General features: G+C 38.5%; 1 protein-coding gene across 4 annotated transcripts in view; it reads right to left on the bottom strand.

Moving 5' to 3' along the window:
* Positions 1–18,419, bottom strand: part of DNAH11 (dynein axonemal heavy chain 11) — a 139,143-nt gene that overhangs the window by 8,145 nt on the left and 112,579 nt on the right. For all 4 annotated transcript variants that reach the window (XM_083822446.1, XM_083822445.1, XM_083822447.1 and 1 more), the window contains 8 exons: positions 17,442–17,645; positions 14,493–14,653; positions 11,719–11,946; positions 9,434–9,581; positions 7,515–7,741; positions 6,736–6,949; positions 5,931–6,122; positions 1,606–1,813 (listed from right to left, as the gene is read on the bottom strand). In XM_083822446.1, coding sequence (XP_083678572.1) covers positions 14,584–14,653; positions 17,442–17,645 — 274 coding nt within the window. In that variant the 3' untranslated portion in view covers positions 1,606–1,813; positions 5,931–6,122; positions 6,736–6,949; ... (2 more) ...; positions 11,719–11,946; positions 14,493–14,583. The remainder of the gene's footprint in view (positions 1–1,605; positions 1,814–5,930; positions 6,123–6,735; positions 6,950–7,514; positions 7,742–9,433; positions 9,582–11,718; positions 11,947–14,492; positions 14,654–17,441; positions 17,646–18,419) is intronic.

Genomic DNA, 18,419 nt, shown 5'->3' on the forward strand with positions numbered 1-18,419 from the left:
CTAGCCCAGACTAGACCAGTCTGGGATTTAGGCTGGACTTGCAAGTTGTTTTTGCTGCAACCTATTTCTGGCTATAAGTGGTGCTTTTCACAGGAGCTATTTCTTCCTAATGCAGGGTCCACTCCACAAAATCACAATAAAATTTAAAGGCTTTTGGCATTTAGAACAGTCAACAACAAGCTGCTGCTCCCACTAATACCAGTAGGCACTTATTTCTGAAGTCATTTTGGTTCTGCAACCAGCTATTTACCTGCACCGGAGCCGCTAACCTCACCCACAATAAGCTGTGCCTTAAGACCCCACTTTGAAGCAGTGCCTGGGTGTTGAAAAAAGCCCTGCTAATCACCTCGAGTGAAAGATCAATTCCATCAGACAGTCAGTCGGCACTTGCTGCTCTCTGTGCTGGCATTTAGGATGTGTTGTGCTGTATTCCTGGGAGCCACACCTGCAATGGGAGGCTGGGGGCTACTGAAGCTCCTACCAGGAACTCGCCACCCTTGTGTCCCTACGACGGATCCCACGTGAGGTACTGTGTGGTTTATTCTAACATACCTTCTGGTTGGGTTCGCAGCTAAAAGAATTGCTCAGCAACACAGGTAGGTAAAACAGGCAATCTGTCCAGCCAACGCACAACACCAGCACTGATGAGATGCGCATCCAACCTGTTTGCATTCATTTGGCCACCAGTCAATGCACGGGTTTCTGTTTTTGCCAGTAATTTGGTGCTGTAACAATTCCAATTAAGGCAAAACGCTTGGAAAGATATCATCTCGCTGTTTGAAATACCAGCAGATCCCCGCTCGGGGTTGGGTCCCTAAACTTTCCAAAGGCCATACAAATAGCAGTGATTCTCCTCAGGTTTCACCACCTATACTTATTTTACAATTATTTGAATGAAAGTTCAGGCTTGTGAAGGTTAATGGACTGCCTAAACTGGAAGCAGTAATTCTTTACTCATCCACGGGCTAGATGCAGAGAAGGGACCGCCACAACGAGCTTCCCAGCGCGCCCCCGCAACCCCAGCTGTCATTTGGAGAAATCAGCCTCGGCGGAGGTCACAAGTACAGTGGAGGTCAGCCTCCCCATCTCCATGGCAACTCGTGCTTGGGCCTCTTCTTCGGAGCAGTTACTGCCAATTGCGTTAATCTGCACGTGGCTCTTTGACATCGGAAAACCCACTCGGTACAGGTGGGGGAGACACAAACAAACTCATCTCGCCCGGAGCCTTAAGGCAGGCTTCAGCAGCGTGGCTGAGGGTGAAAAGCGCTCTTTGCCTAAGCTAGCAAGCCGCAACAAATGGCCTGCTCAAACATAACGTGCTTTTTTTTTCCCCCTTTCTTTTTTTTTTTCTTTATTTTTTTATTTTTCTTACAAATAAGCCTTTTACCTATGGACAAAGAAAAATAACAAGTCTGGAAAGCTCTTGAGAAAGCTCTCGGCTGATTTTAGCAAATTGTGCAGTAAATTCTCTGAAGTGACTAGTTAGCAGCTTAGGAGAATCAGCCAGGTTTGTTTTGTTTTGTTTTCCTTTTATACATATATCTATATATATGATATAAATCTATCTATATGTATGTACACATGAAAACAGATTAAAGTATTTACCATGCAAAGCTTCTAGAACAAAAAGTAACATTTTCTTTTGGTACCCTTCAAAGTTCTGACACTTCTTTCCGGCTAGGAGCAGCTTTGGCAGTCTTGCACCTTAGACTCATGGATGCTCCACATGCACTGCTGTCCAGGACCAAATCTCAAAGACGAAATTCAAGTCATGCAGTATGCGTCAGCTGGCGATGATCTGACAAAACTGCAGCTACAGAAACAGATGTGTGAGAGGGGAATGAAAAATGATGTGTAGTCTTACAAACTGTTTTTCCTATTTTGGGAACAGGAAAACACCCAAGGAAATGCATAATGTATTCAGAGAAGATGGCATGCAAACAGTTAAAGGCAAGTTTTGAGGATTGTGCCATTCTGGACTGCTGTAACTGGTGAATCTATCAATTCCATTGGTTAAAGCACAGTTTTATAAAAGACACCTCCTTATGCCTGCCCAGACATTTCTAAACAGCAACTCCTTTAAGTAATTATATTAATTTATTAATAAAGAGAGTAATTAAACTAGGAAAATGAAAACCTAAATGCACTGAACCCTAATGTCATAAGGCTGGCTATACAAGCCGTGTTACAAAACACTGAGCTGAAGGTGCCAAGTAAGCGCCTGCAGAAGTGTTTAAACAAGCCATGTGCCAAGTCACAAACCCTTGCAGACAAAATCTGCACATGATGAGTCATGGTACTCATTACAAGTTGGGTCATTTATTCCACGACAGCTAGACAAGACCTTGGTATGGGTGGGACCGCAAAGACAAGAAAGCTCGCGTGCTTCCCAAAAGGCTCCATTTCTGAAAGATGAATTTCTCTCAGGGTTAACAAAGTATATACTCATTCAAGAGCTCTAGCTATATATATGAAAGATATTATCACAGATGAGGCCTTGACTTCTTGCAGATATATACAGCAGAGACTGCGGTCCCAGGCATCAGTCATGTGGCCACCATACAAAATTTCACCAAAGAGAAAACACAAGTCTATGACCCAAGGTAACAACATTAAATAAAACAACAGAAGCTTTGAAAAGAACAAACCTAAGCTGCTCAGAATAAACACCGTTATGAGAAACAAAGAAAATCAAATCCTTCCACAAAGCTTCATGGCTATGTATTCTTGTTGCTGTTTTTTATTGCTGTTGTTTAGAAAATAACTACTTTGAAACAGTATTATTTCTTCCTTCCCCTCCCCCCCTTTTTTATTTTTTATTTTTTTTCCAATTCAGTGAGAGGTATCTATAAATACCTGAGTAAAAATATCAAGTTTATGACTAAAATTGTCTAATGGCATAAAGCAGTATCATCGGAGCCTTATGTCGTTATTTTCTACCCTATCCCTTATAAAAAGATTTTAAGAGAATAGTACATTTTCAAAACACTGCATGATATACGAGAACATAACTCATTAACAAGTGCATGTATTTTCCTATACAGATCTTTAAAAACATAATCCTCATGAGTGACAGGAAGGTAACCTACTGTGCCTTTCTTAGAGGAGAAATAAAAAACTTGTATCTGATTGCAGCCTTTTATATCTCCTCACTAGGAAACACCAAGTAACTGAAATTCTACATTATTTGAATTTGGGATGTATTCAAAAACTTCAGTAAAAATTGAATTAATATTAATCCCATTACTACCACATCATGTAAGCACTATGTTTATTGTAGAGCTGTAGCCATAATGCTGCTTTTATAGCTTGTGATTAGCAGTGGTAACACATTTTATTCCACGAACTACTGTCTTTCTGTTTTATTTGGCTTCACAGAGTTTGAAGCTTCTTTTTGCTACCCTTTGGTTTGCAAAATATGCCAGTTTGTGATGAAGCCTTTCCAGACGGGAACCTTTACGCCCTTGGGGGCAGCATTTGCCTCCCAATAGTTCAAGTAAAAACTTAATTACAGGCTTTAAATATTGCATGATGTGACAGAACAGAACATGTAAAATAGCTGCAGCTATTCCGGTGTGTTTGTTACAAGTTTATTTCAGTTTGAATATGTGAAACTCTAATCCATCTTTCTTTTAAATAGGGTTGAAGACAATGGAGAAAAAAAAAAAGGAAGAAGAAAAAAAAAAAAGGCCACCAGGATATAATGGACAATGCTGCAAGCTGGTGATGAGAAGCCCAGACAGAGAATCCCTGTAAAAAATGTCAACTTCGGTTTAAAATAATATGTTCGTTCAGTAAGAAGAAACTTGCTTCTCTATTTGTTGGCAATAGAAACACATTTAATATTTTTCTCATTTCATATATATTTATCTCTATAAATGGTTGTTTGCCTTCGTCTTTTAGAAGACAATATTCTATTATTACAAGCTCATTCAGCTGCATACCTTTGGGGACATTGATAACACAAGAATAATCAAAGCTTGCAATAGAAGTGGGACATTTTTACTAATGTGAGAAAACTGAGGGTTTTGCATTAGAAATCTTTTAGGCTGTCAGGTTTGCATAACTGCTGTTGTTGTAATCCAGGGGAAAATGGTCTGTTTGAACTCAAAAAACCCTTGACACGTAGCTTGTTGGATGGACACAGAGAGGCCGGAATCCACATTCCCCTCAACACTGAACAACGACTCCATGAACATGCGTATGGGGACAAGAAAGTGGAGGGAAAGAGTGGGACAATGAGGTAGGATCATGCATCCTGCACTTCACCTGAAAAGACCTTAGCTATCAGAGGTGACAACAGTGGAGTTCATCTTAGCAATAGGAAAATAGGTTAAATCAAACTGAGATGCAAGGAGGTTAAATATTCACAAGGAAAGAGCAAAACTGGTACCAATGATGATGGAGTTAAGACACTCCACTAGCTGATGGGCTAGCTAAAGTTTTCCAGTTTATGTTTTCTGGTCATTCCCTACCTGTATTAAATAAATTTGTCCACAAAAGGTACCAAATGAGAGCTATAGCTGTAGCAATATATGTATGTGTGTTTGTGTGTGTTTATACACATATGCACATGTGTATATACATACAAAGTTGCATCTTGAAAATCTGTTCTCTCTCTTCTCTCTACAATATCTATGTTTAAAATGCTTATAAAGCCACAATGTAATGAATCGCTAACCAATACAATGAGAAGGGCCAATAAGCAGTATTACCAACAGGAGAGCTGAAGTGTTTCTTGCTCTTACAGACCTTTCTAGCCCTTCCTGCCATCAGAACCCTCCCTCTCATTAATTAGCAGAATTAATTATCAAGCTTATGAATTGTGGTTTGAAAAGAACCAAGCTTAAAGAGCAGCAAGATTTATTAGCAAAGAAAACTAAGGGTTGGAATAAGCTGATTTTATAGACTTGTTTTCTAAATGGGAAGCATTATTAAATCATCACTATAAAATTAAGCAATTATTTCAATGTGACACGAAGTACCACAGAAAGGAAAACCAGTTTCAAGTTCTATTAGCTAAAAAAAAAAAAAAAAGAAAAAAAGAAAAAGAAAAAAAAGGTCAGTAGGGGAAAAAGAAAAAAGGAAAATTAATTTCTAAGACTAATTACAAGTTGGAAGATACAGAGAAAAGCATATCACCAAGGGGTAACATTTCTCTCTCTCTTTTTTTTTTCCCTTTAAAGCTATAAATATCTTTTAGATTTTTTTAAATTATGAACATAGGAGGACTTATTCAGTACTACCTACATTATTCAGTAATAAATAACTATTGCAATTATTTAGACATTGCATTTGCAGAACTTACATAAATGACCTCAACCGAGTATTTAAACTAAGTGTAAAACATGCTGTAGCTCAGAAATAAAATCACTCATCTACCCTTAACTTCGACTCAAGGGGAACATTACTGAGAAAGTCACAACAAGGTGGCATCCTTAATACATAATAATGACACATGCAGGAAATGCACCATTATTTATACATGTGACGTGCTGTAAATTGCTTCCATCATCAGAACTAATTGTAGTGATTATTAATGCAGTGTTATGAACTGTCAAAATTGCTGTATGTAATTACATTTGTGCAAATGCTTCATTACCTGCCTAATGAATTTGGCATATATGCACATGTAAACCACTGTTTTTGTTAACATAATGAAGGGCATTTTTTTCCCCCCTTAGCTACTGATGTGGAACTGGTTTGACCTATATTATAAAGTTCAAGCATCCCCCACCAGGAAAATAAAGAAAAAAATTATAATAAAAAACCCCCACCTTTGATCTGGTTTATTTTCATACTCAGCAACAGAATCACATAATGCCAGATATTTAAATAACAGCTTCAGAGAAAAATTGTGTCCCCCTTATTCAGTATAAACAGTTGAGTTGAAATAACTTTGGTGTGTGGGTTACTTGACCACATCTTACCTCTGTATGAGTCTCCAAATAATTGCAGAGGACGTTGAGGCAAACAGTGAGGTCTCTAGTACTGAAGAGGTATCTTTGATTCCAGCCTGGAGGGCCAAACCTGAGTCTACTAGCAATGCAAGTGTGAAAATAGCAAAGAGAGAAAAGGATGCTTTTAAATTCCCGTTCTCTGCTACGCAGTTTAAGGGTATCCTGCCAAAATAAAAAAGGAATACATTTATCCACTTAACAACTGGCAATGTAATTGATAGCTGTTCCCGCCTCAGCTGCTGAAATGGAGCACTCACAAGCCTGAGGTCTGAAGAAGAGTGAGATACTGTGATAAGCGACTATTAGGCAGTATTTTTGGCAGTATTTCCCAGAAACAAAATTGTTGATTTTTATTTATCTTTTTATTTACAAACGTCCCTTAGGAAAGAGACCTGTTGTGCGACTGAAACTAATGAAAGTAGAGCTCTATAAATATCACTCAGATAAGCACTATAGTTTCTTAGCAGAAAACTCCATAGATTTTATTTATTCCAAGTAGAATATTTACCAGTTTAACATTTATTGAAAAGCACACTGTTCCTTCAGATTTTACGCTGTTTCCCAAAAAGTCATGTTTGAAAGTTAAGTTTAATCACTTTTCTTTTGCTTTTGTAGTGTTGGCAAAGAGTCTTGAGGGTCTTGAGACCCTCAAGAGTCTTGAATCCAAGAGCATTGTCTAAACACTCCTTGAACTCCAGCAGGCTTTGTGTTGTGAGGACTTCCCTGGGGAGCCTGAATATATTACTAGATGGCTAAAGTAAAAAATTCTGCTTACCTTTACCATGGTATGCTTTGCTGGCATGAGTAAGCTTGCTACTGCAGCACCTCCACAGCTGACTTGCACCAGATTTGGAGATCTCTCTACAAGTTCCTCAGAGCAGGGATAACCAGGGACTAGGAGGGATGCAGGCTGAGCCCATCCAGGGACACTCCTGTTTTCCCCATTTTTACCTCTTCCTTCACCTGCTTCTTCCTCTCACCAAGCAACTCTTGCACAGGAAAAGAGCAAAAGACAACAACAAACAGTGCATAACCCTTGCTCATAATTTTCCTTCTTTATGCCTAACCACAGGAATTCATACATAGGGTAGTGAGGCATTGCTTGAACATCTGGATGCATAAATCTACACTGTGGGAGAATGGATGTGGTTTAACCTTCCAAAAATTAAGAGCTTCACAAAGTTAGCAAGTACCATTGAATAAAATAACTTTTTTTTTTTTTTTTTTTTTTCATAAGACTGCACCACTGGGTAAAGCTCATGTAATAAATGCACCTTTTTCTATCTTTCTAAACATAGTTATTCATGTCTATACCAAGATATTTAATAATATGCATGCAGGTACTATTGTCACACCTTTCTTCCCAACATTGACAGAAAACATGGAGGCAGCACAGGACACAGGCAACACCCTGTAGCTGCCATTTAGTTTGGAAACACAAAAATCCCAAAGTTCTGGCCTGCTACACAACAGTCATGAACACCATCAATTCTCCCCACAGAGGAAGGAATATTTAAAACAATCTAATGAAAAAAAAGTCCATCTTGCTTTTACCTGGTCAAAACTGTGGAGTGTAATGTGTAGATTAGCTAGCATCCCCATAGGAGGTTCACTAGTAATTTTAACAGAGTTTTCTAGTATTCCATGAGGAATGATGTGCTCTTCTGGGGTTGGAGCTGGTTCAGCACTAATGCAGATGTGGAAGTCAGAGTGACTTTCTTCACTGTATTGCTCAAGGAGTTTTTCCAAGGTTACTAGCCACTTGGCTACAGATGAATATTCTGTTGGAAAACAGACACTGTTTATGGTAAGATAACAGATACATTTGTTATCTTAAGACATAATTATTGTGGGTTTATAATGAAAAACAGTTATTTAATTCAAAGCATCATTTTATTATTAAATAAATTGATAATGTAAAGAACAGCCTTAAATAAGAGCTTGACCTCGTGGAGGTAATAAATTTCCTACCTGCTTCAAGGGCATATGCCTGAAGCCAACACAATTTTATTTATTCATTTATTTTTAAAGTATTTCCCAGAAGTGATGCCAGGTTAGTCAGAAAAGCAAAAAGTATTTTTGTGTATAATTATACAACACAATCCATAGTAAAAAGCTTCACCTTTTTGCTCATGTAGTTCTCTTTAACATAAAGGTGGAGGCTATAGGTATTTGAATCAAAACCCAGAAGACTAAAGCTTGAGAATTACTTTGTACATCCAAATCCCATTGGCTGCAGTTGGCCTACCACCACTCGGGATTTAGTTCAAAATCTTTATTTAGTCTTCTTTTGGACTTTCCCCAACCTTTCACTACCAAAAATCTTCACAGCAGAATAGTCACCTCCTTCCTCCCTTAGGAGCACGGCTTATGTAACAGACTAGAAAATGGAGAAGTTCTGCAATACCAGAAGCCTCTTGCTTGTTCCCCTTTATTCCTGTGACCTCACACATGCCATGAAGCTGATTTAAGGTCCCTGCCACCTTCCATTTTCTCATTCAGTCCCCAGAGCAGCTAGGAACTCTGAAATACATCTGAAAACCATCTCTCTTCTTTCCTTCACAGCAACACTTCTATGCTTGCTACAGGAAAAGCCAGGCTATTTTCAGACCAGTGCAACTAGCTTACTCCTGTGAAACCTGGTTAAAGATTTCTTTCAGCTGAAATGTGGATGAAGCGGTCAGTTTGCATGTCTGCACAGTGCTTGGCATGTTAAGACCCCTCAGTGACATTATTTCAGTCGGCAGACAACCCTAAGTCCAGCCTGTCTCCTCATTTGTTGTGGGCAACCTGGTTGACAGCCAAATGTGTGTTGCTGAGGTTAAAACCAGAGGAGGCGGCGATTACCAGCAATAACCTCCTAAATATCAAGATCTTGAACATGCATTTTTCCTAGGTTTCTGGACAAAGGGATTGTTACAAATATCTCCTAGCTATTTAGCATGAAAGAGTGGGAGGGAAGCACCTTCTTTCAGTAGTATTGACAGTTGTAGTGTCTCTGTCAACACCATCATTAAGGCAGGAGTCACGGTTTGCTAGGGCATTGCACAGGTCTTTTTGTCTGCTGCAGAGTGGGTTCTCAATCCATACAATGCTGGCCAAAGGTGTTGCTCCTATCTCGGGAGAGCAGCACTCCAGCGGTAATTATACAGTTTCCCAAGAGCAAGTCAGGCCCGTTTTATTAAAGTCTCCATCATGGCCCATTGAACGGACCAGGAGTTCTTAATTATGCGGGGGAAATGTATTCCTGGAGATGGTTCTGCCTATCCACACGAGTGTTATCTTTCCTGCTCCTCCTGGGAGGGTGAGGATAGTGTTAAGCAAAATCTGACAACATATAAATATAATGTTTATCCTTTTACAAATTCAAGCTAAAAAGAAGAAGATTATTAGCCATTTAACACTTCTTCTGTAACCTGCTGTATATTTTGTGTGTAATCTGGGAACATCCCTCCAACTGAGCAGACACCCACCATCAGAGAGGCCATTGAACCCTCACTTGGAGAAGAACCCAGTGGCCATGTGTGGCATTGATTGCCTCCTCTGCAACTATCTCCTGCTCTTGTCTTAAAGAGATGTTACGAAATCTTCCAGAGTCTATAGTGAAACCAAGCTTTTCGCCTGTAAAAGAAGTAATTGGGGGAGAGTGAGTGACAGAGGGGGAGGAGATAGGAAAATTAGCAGAGCAGAAAGGAAAAAGAATGATAATGCCCCCATTAATTTCACTATCACTTGTGCAATACATATTACTTCTTCTGAAGCACTTCACTAAACCCTTACAATTTCAACAAGCAAAATTGCGAGCTCTCAACAGTGGCCTTATTGCTGGTATTAGAAAAAGCCTGCAGAAATCTGTTCCCTTGGTTTTAAGATAATGAACCTTTTGACATTTTGATAGATGCTCGGCATTGTTACTGAGCTTTAGAAACTCTTACAGGGGGTACAGAGCAATTCCGTTATGAAAAAGGGAGCAACATGTGGTAGATACCACATCAGTTTTTTAACTGATTGGTTCAGTGGGTAAATGCACAAGCCTCTCACCTTGTGAGGCCTGAGTTTAAATTGAGCACAGTGAGGTCACAGCTGTATTAACCTGGTATTCTCACCATTGTCTGCAGGGAATAGCAATCCTAAGTATAAAGCGACAGAGCCCTATACAATTGAATATAGTTTGTATAATGACCATTATTTAGTCACAGGGGGCACAAGATTACATGAGCATGGAGAAAATTGCCCTCTGGCCCTCATCTAGTCAAAAGGTAGAAAACAGTACAAAGGAAACCTGCATTATGCCAAGCACAGGAATGCTCAGTCTAAGAATTTCTTACTGTAACACTTATGGCCTTACACTTTTCATCCACCCAATTTACCGTGAATATGGTGGGGGTGGAAGAAACTTTAGAAATCGAATCTTCTGCTGAAAATAAACCCTGCCCAACTTTCCCATATTAACGTGTACTCCATTTTAATGAGAGATGATTCCAGAAGGCTTTGTTCTGTTTAGTAAAAATACACTCATACACACACGTGCTTATAGGCACATACATACAAACATATACATAGATATCATATATTGATATATCTACATATATGACACTGTATGCTCCATTTCAATTGGGAGCTGAATTTTTCTTATTTAGTTGGAGCACAGCTGAGTGATCCTTGCACCAGAAGCAAATAAGAAGCTTACCTAGTGTCTCCATGTCTTCAAGTGGATTCACTCCTGGAGACAAGAAAAAACTCAGGAGTGGTTGGACTGCTCTCTTCGTATGATTTTGCTAAGTCCATCCTCATGCCTTCCACATATTTTGAGCCAAGCTTTTCCTCCACAAAGTTCTTACATGTATAGAAAACGTGCTAAAGATCAGAAATTATTTCTGCTACAGGTTTCTAGCCTGCACTATTCTTAGACCGGAGCTGCTGACAGCGATGGTCTAAGTGGTTTCATTAAAGACGGCGTCAGGGAATTGAACTGAAGGCAAAAAGGGGAGCCAGATGGTGAAGTGAGACAGAGGACAATCAGTTTGTTTTTTCTATGGGATAGAGACCACATGACAGAAACTAGCTACTTTTGAATGAGAAAGGACCTTTTCATTAACTGAATCCAAAAAGTCGTTATATGCAGGCAATGCTGCCATGTAAAGCTATGGTAGCTGGGCAAAATAAACACCCAGAACAAAGAAACTGCTTTTGCAGAAGGCATCTAAATAGGTAAGAACAGTAATGGCGTGGTGTGGAGGATCAGGTCTATGAGACCATCATGTGGGATCAAAAGATTAAAACAGCGCTACAGAACAACTGAGATGAGATCATGTAAGTATCCACAACTGAATCTTTGTTGTAGAACAGAATTTTAAAAATGGGAGACCCCCCAAAATTTCATCCCATGGGGTTAGTTAACAGTCCTGATATGATAATGAAAACTAACACTTTCAGCTATTAATGACATAACTTACTCTATTTTTGTTTATTAATGAGCACTCTCCTCAGGGTACTATATGCAATCTAAAAGAAATCACAAACACAGCTCTCCAAATATGCCACAACTTGTGTCTCACTACACCATCTCTACATAAATTCATCACGAGCAAAACATTGTCTGGGAATGGCCACAGTCACTGATTCCAAATTCCGGTTGACCACTCAGTTTTAGAAGTTATTTGCCTGCTTCTTAAGATCTCTGTCTTCTCCACACTGATAACACAGAAGCCACCCTCTCACATACTCACCCTGGCAGATGTACTGTCAGGTTTCTTACCTGAGAGCATACGTCATTCTGTCCGGATGGAGCACCCTCAGTATGATTAGTTTCTCTAGAAGCCTTTTTTTTTCCGTATCTGGACATTCTGAGTCCACCTACTTCTTCTTCTACCTCTTGGTGGATAATTCAATATCTTTATCTACCTCCTTGAGCACATCCATCACTGCCATAGCCTGGAAACATACCAAAGATATAAATGCAGAGGACGTACCTTCTCTGTGAAGGCTGAAAGAGGAAGATAAATATTGTTACTATTGGGATATGTCAAAAAGTCTCATTTAACCAATTACAGGGGACTCAGGACTTACTTTGAAATACTAAATTACATATATATGGTATTTATAACTATATAATACTATTTTACTATATAATAGTATTTATAAGAGTTTATTTTGGTCAGTATTACCATACTGTCTGCTTACTGTTAAATAACAAGATATGACAAACTGGAAACCTTGTAAGGGACATTTACTATAGTAAGAAGCAGTATGAAGATCAATATTATATTTCTAGGCAACTGGACAAATTATAGTATAACAGGATTTCCTCATAAACCACAACACACAATGCCTAAGGAAAAATATATTCAAAATCAAAGACAACTCTTTGAAAGCATCACTATTTCTACTACAAATTCCTGTGGAATGTATTACTTTATCTGAGATTGTCTAGTTGTAGCTTGCCTCCAGAAATAACATCAAAAAGGATTTAGAACTAAAAAGCAATTTTCACAACCTGCCCTAATGGCACTCCATGACTGAGTAGTTAAGAAGTCAACAGGACTCTTGTAAGTGCATTCAACTCTGAATCGAAGAAGGAAATCCAATTCAAGTGCTTCTATCTCTTTACTTCTTAGAAGAATCTTGACAATGTACAAAATTGAAAAAGGTCATCAGACTTGGTTCAGAGGCACTTCTGCCTTGAAGTATTCACCACTCAAAGTCTCATCGAGTAGGGAGCTCAAAGCCACAAGAATTCCTATTGCTGCATTTTCTGAATCTCTGATATAAGAATTAACATCTTGTTTTAAGATTGCTTTAAAACACTGATTTGAAATCTATTGCAAATAGAGTAATCTTATATATCTGCCTTTAAAGGTTGTGACAGATTTTCCCAAAACCATTCCTTCACACACACACAGCTGAATTTATCTTTACTGTTAAAGACACCTTGAAAATCAAATTCAATGTGACAGTCAAAGCTTTTTGCAGAAAATGTAATTACTGTTCATTTATGTACTGAATGCCAAATTCACACAAGTTTTAAAATAAGCTAAACAATATCAGCATTTTTTTCCTTTAGCTTGTGGGAACATAAACAAACAAAAACATAAGTCTTGCACACTGAAGTTAACCTTACGCAAACTTGGCTACAAATTATTTTACTACTGAAAAAGTAAATACTTCTGAATTCTATCTAATTATCTCCATGTGTCCTTTTTATGGCTCGAAAGATGGAGAGAAGGGCAAATAGTGCACTCCTGTCTCCATCTTCATTCTAGGCCCTCTGTATACTGCAAGCACTCACAAAGCTTTGGGAAAATCGCAAATCTTGAGTTGATTTTTTTGATGATGATTGTGGTAGTTTTTTTTTTTTTTTTTTAAATATTGTTGGAGGGATAGATCCAGTATTCTTTTGATGGCAATTTAGACTTTGTAGAAGTAGGCTGCAGAACTATAGCAACTGAATGAATCAGTTCTGGTACATGAACTGAATGCATACCAAAAAAAGGATCCTCAGTTTCTAGTAGGGTTTCTTCTAGCTGTTTTATCTATTTAATCACATATATTGAAGAAAAAAGTGACACCTTTGCCATGGTACTCTATAATCTCTCTGCTTCCTGACATAAATACATCTTTTTCCCTTTGTTAATAGCCCCTTCTCTTTCCATCTAAAAATGTATTTAAAAAATCAGAAATTTATTGTGCCCCATATTCTGGCTTCTGTCTACACTATAATTATGACAGAGCTTATTTTTCAGTTCTTGTATAGATTTCCAGTGTTCTTGATCCATCCCAGTACCACTGCTATAAAAAAGTCAAAGTTAAGCATCACAGTGCTACAAGCCTGGGTGATACAAAGAAATCCATCTGTACTATGATGCAGAGAAATCACCAGTTTTCTCTCCCTTCGCCCTTCTCTCTTCTTTCTCTTCCAAATATTTGTCTGCTTGTTACTTCCATTTATACACTCTGTAGAGTGATTCCCTTTTTCCTATCACCCTCCCCCCCCAAGTGGATTCCCCATTTTATAACTTTTTACTTCCTTCATGAATGGTTATCTTCTAGTTTAATCCCCACTTTTGTTACTGATCAGCTCTGTGATACAACATCTTTGGAGCAAGCTCTTCAGGGCAAAATCTACCACAAAGAAAAAGTAATCCCTGATCTTTTTCCAGGATTTACAGATTATAAAATTAAAAGGAAAAATAGCAGCCTGAATGTGATATGTGTATTATTAAGAGAATTCTTATTTTACTATACCACATCAATTCCAATATTAATTATATAACCACAAGCAGTTAAATCATGTCATCTATCATCAATGTAGCTTCATAAAGTCACTGCAGTATTTTAAATAAATAGAGTTGGATAAAAGTGTCTTTGGAATTTCTGCAATTCTGATTTATATTGAAGCAGAAATCACACTGTGTGAGAAACTGCATAGCCATCATGCAAAAAGATAACTTGCTTAGGCAGAGGCATCACCTTCTACGGTAAGAAACAGAAACCAATAATATCAGCAACATCAATCAGAAAAATTTTCCTCACCTGAGAAGCAGTTTGGGCCAGGAGATGAGCTTATCCTTTTCAAAAAGTCCTTGGCTCATAAAAACAAATGTTGAGTATGTGACAGCTTCTGTCAGACTGGAGATACACTACTGAATGTCTTCAGCCTGCTTAATTGCTTTGTGGAAGACTGCTTTGAAGGCCTGTAAATAAAGAAAATTATTTTAATTTATTTAATTCCAGAATTCTGTTTGTTTTCCTGCATGCAAGATAACCAATCAGTTTCTGACTGTAGGCTTCTAGAAAGAGATGTCCTTAGCAGTCTAAAATGCAAGGCACTAGGGGTTGAACCATTTCTGACAAGAAGCTTTGAGGAAACTCAGCAATCCAGGAATGAAGGCTGCAAACTGCAATACTCTTCTTCTTCCTTATTTAACTCAGCAGGAATATCCCTCTCACTCAAGAAAGATGATAATTTTGCAGCGGGTTATCTTGCTTCCTTATAGCATCAAATAATTTGGATGATTTGCCACAGCAGGTTGTTTATAGAGAACCCCTGACAACTCTTGCTACCTGACCCCACAGGACAGCTGCACAAAAGGCAGGCAAACTTCAGAAGCACGGTCAGAAAACACCATCAGAACAGAGGCAGCCAACAATGAGAGACCAGTGGGGAGGTACTGTGCTAGGAATCAGCAGGAAATCACAGTACTCTCCTTTCTCAGACATGCAGCCTTGCTACCGTAATGTCGTACCACCTCTGCTACAAATAATAACCAACACATTGGGCATCACTGCTGGGGGTAGGATTTTGCTCCTTGCACTGCAAAACTAAATCAACAAGATAACTGTTTACCTTCAGTGAGTACCAGTAGACAGGGTTGATGCTGCCCAGGCTATTACTAACGAATTAAAGAGACGCTCTTATGGCTGTTGGTCTGTAAAGCTGTCTCATCACATTACTTTGAACTTCATTTTCTTTGGCTTCAGCTATCTATAGGATGACAGTTGCCTCACTTATTTTTTAATCCATCATGATTATACCACACAATTACCAAAACATTCCTATCAGTACAAGAAAAAAATATGGATACACTCTACCAAACTGACTATTTCAGACAGCAGCGAATATTTAAGGTAAGCAGGCTTCTGCTTGGACAAACATTAGGGAATAACTTCTCCACAGCAATGTGCCTGTTCACTAGTAAAAACATGGAGATCACATATAAATATATTTATTCACATTTCATGCTGGTATTTCTCTTACAAGTACTAACTCAAGCACATAAATCAAAAGGAAAATAAAATAATTGTGCGGCAGCTACATACCATAAATACGAAACTGTGAATACGTGGGTGGACAGCACTTGCTGGACAGACAGGAGTTTGACAGTTTCTAGTTCATAGACCTATTTCACTAAAAATAATTAATAATACACATTTTACAAGTGACTTCAAGCTGTTAAAACCAGTTCAACCATTATTATGTTGCACTGTATTTCTGTTGCAGCTGACTTTGCTGATTAGAGTTTTTCTACAAGTTTACTGTCATCTAAGAAACTTTCCTGGAAGCTGACAGACTGAGCAGCATGTCCTTCTCCAGCTGCTTGAGCTCAATCTTGAAGCAGTTCTACTGCTTGACCAGCACTGACTAGCAGAGAGAATGAAAACTCTGTACTCAAACAAAAAAAAATAGCAGTAAAAATGCTGGTTTATAGCGTTTGTGAGCTATTTTTATTTAATCGCACCAGATGATTTAATTTAATTTCTGAAGGAGGTAGTTCATCTTCTGTCCCAGTACATTAGAATTAAAGTTCCGGGACACCCAAAGCAAGAATGTCAAGATCATGGTCAAGGAGGAGACCATACTCACCATGGACTAGAACTTCAGTTCTCTCCTAACTTCCTTCCTCCTCAGACTACACAAAAGGATTGGGATCTTGCCAGAGAAGGTGAGTGGTAATCTACGTGGCAGTTGAGAAACCAAGAATAGCATGAAGCTGGAGAACCCCACTAGGGGAGCAAGCAGGGTGGGGAAGTATGGTCAGTCTGCTCTGCTGGACTGGCCCTCTGACACTGCAAGAGTTTAACCAGTATTGTTGGGAGTTCTCCATCAGAATCTGACCCTTACACTGAAAAAACCTACATGATGTAGGTGTTGGAAGTGTACAACCACATGTGGAGCAATGTGCAGATGCAGAAGAAAATGGAAAGTTGTTTTCACACGGTGTTCCCAAGTATACTGCTTTCATTCTTCAAGGGGTAATTAAGCTCTCTGACCCAGCCTGCCCTTGCATAAAGCAGAAGTACCTCAAAGAGATGCAGCTAATCTTTGCCGATGAAGTTTGTGAAGTGTAAGAGCTAACTGGACAGAGAAATAGGAAGAATTCTTACTACTCATTTCATACCCTTAAGATACCCTTAAGTACTTTTTCCATTTTTTAGACCAGTCTGCTCAAGGTCCTCTTTATAATCATATATAAAAGTATTTCTGTTTATAAAGTACCATACATTGGCTATGACTGCAAGAACCACAGAACTGCACCTCTGTAGGAATAAATTATAGTTTATTAACCAAGTACCCCAGGTCCTAACCAAATGCCATCATATCCTCTTATGGACTGGCATGAAGTTTTATTTGCACTTATTGGCTGAATATCACTAAAGCACAAAGCACTGTACAAGGCTTTAATACTGTACTGTAAAATAATTGCAATGCACAGAGCAAACTGAGCAGCAGAAAGAAGTGTGGGAACAAGATCACAATACATTTAATTTCTAGGAAAGCTTTAGGTCTAGCACAGCCCTCTTGGAGCACCAATTTGAGCAAATCTATAGAAACACTTTCTACACTTTGCGGTATCTGACCCTTAAAATCTTTCTAATATGTGGGTTGCTAGCAATTACTGTACAGCAGATTCAAACAGGCATATTAAAGTTAGCCTTACAATCTCAAAAGGAGCAACGGACAGATCAAAAGATAGTCTTTACCTTACGATTTTCCAAGTCTGGCCTTTCAGCACCAAGCAACACAGCCAGCTACTGTTCTTCCAGCCCATCCCTGGTGATAGTGAGATTAATGAGAGTGGTCTGAGCCTGCAGTTCTGGCTTGTATGAGAGTTAGCCAACTTAGTGTGAAAGATGAGACAGAAATTCCTGTAGAATTCACATTCTTTTTCTTCAATTTGGTTATATCTGAGAAAGAATAAAATGCACAAGAATGGGAAAAAATCACAAATATCCTAATTACAAAAAGATGAGCATTGTGTGATCTTGACAGCACAAGAAGTGGATACAAACCAAACTTTATGTGCCTGAACCTTAAGGAACAAAATGATGATGACTGAGCACACCAAAACTATATGAAAAATACATACAGCGTTTCCTAGTTGGCATAGCTTCCTTTCCACATACAGTAGACACTGGTAGATTATTCACTGCTGTGCTGAAGAGTCTGTGGCTTAGGGGTAAACTTCTATCTTTATTGCTTATGACAAGCTTAAGAGAGTTTTCAAACAATTCTTCATCAAATAGCTGTTAGTTCTTACAATTGTTTCTTTAAATACAGTTTTATTTATTTATTTATTTATTCTGTACAGCGATGGCTGCTTTGAATATTTTCTTCCAAGAAAGGAGTTCCAAATATCTTTTTTTTTTTTTTATAGAAGTCTGTAGAGCGTTTATGCAATAGAATGCAAGTAGATGGAAACTAATTTCATAAAACTCAAGTTCACATTAAGCCCAATCAATTTTTAAAGTGATTGCAGTACTACAGATACTTAATATTAAAACACAACTCATGAAAGTCACATCAGTACATGAATAAAGCAATTCTCTGTTCAAACTTACACATTGCTTACTTTTTAGGATATCACAGTGCACTGCCAGAGTCAGGGGCATATATTTCAACTGTCAGCATTCTTGCCTGCCTCTGACATCCCCTTAGCCAGAAGACATAGGCTAAATAAA

This window comes from Anser anser (genome assembly GCF_964211835.1).
Source record: "Anser anser genome assembly, chromosome: 2".
NCBI classification, from domain to species: domain Eukaryota; kingdom Metazoa; phylum Chordata; class Aves; order Anseriformes; family Anatidae; genus Anser; species Anser anser.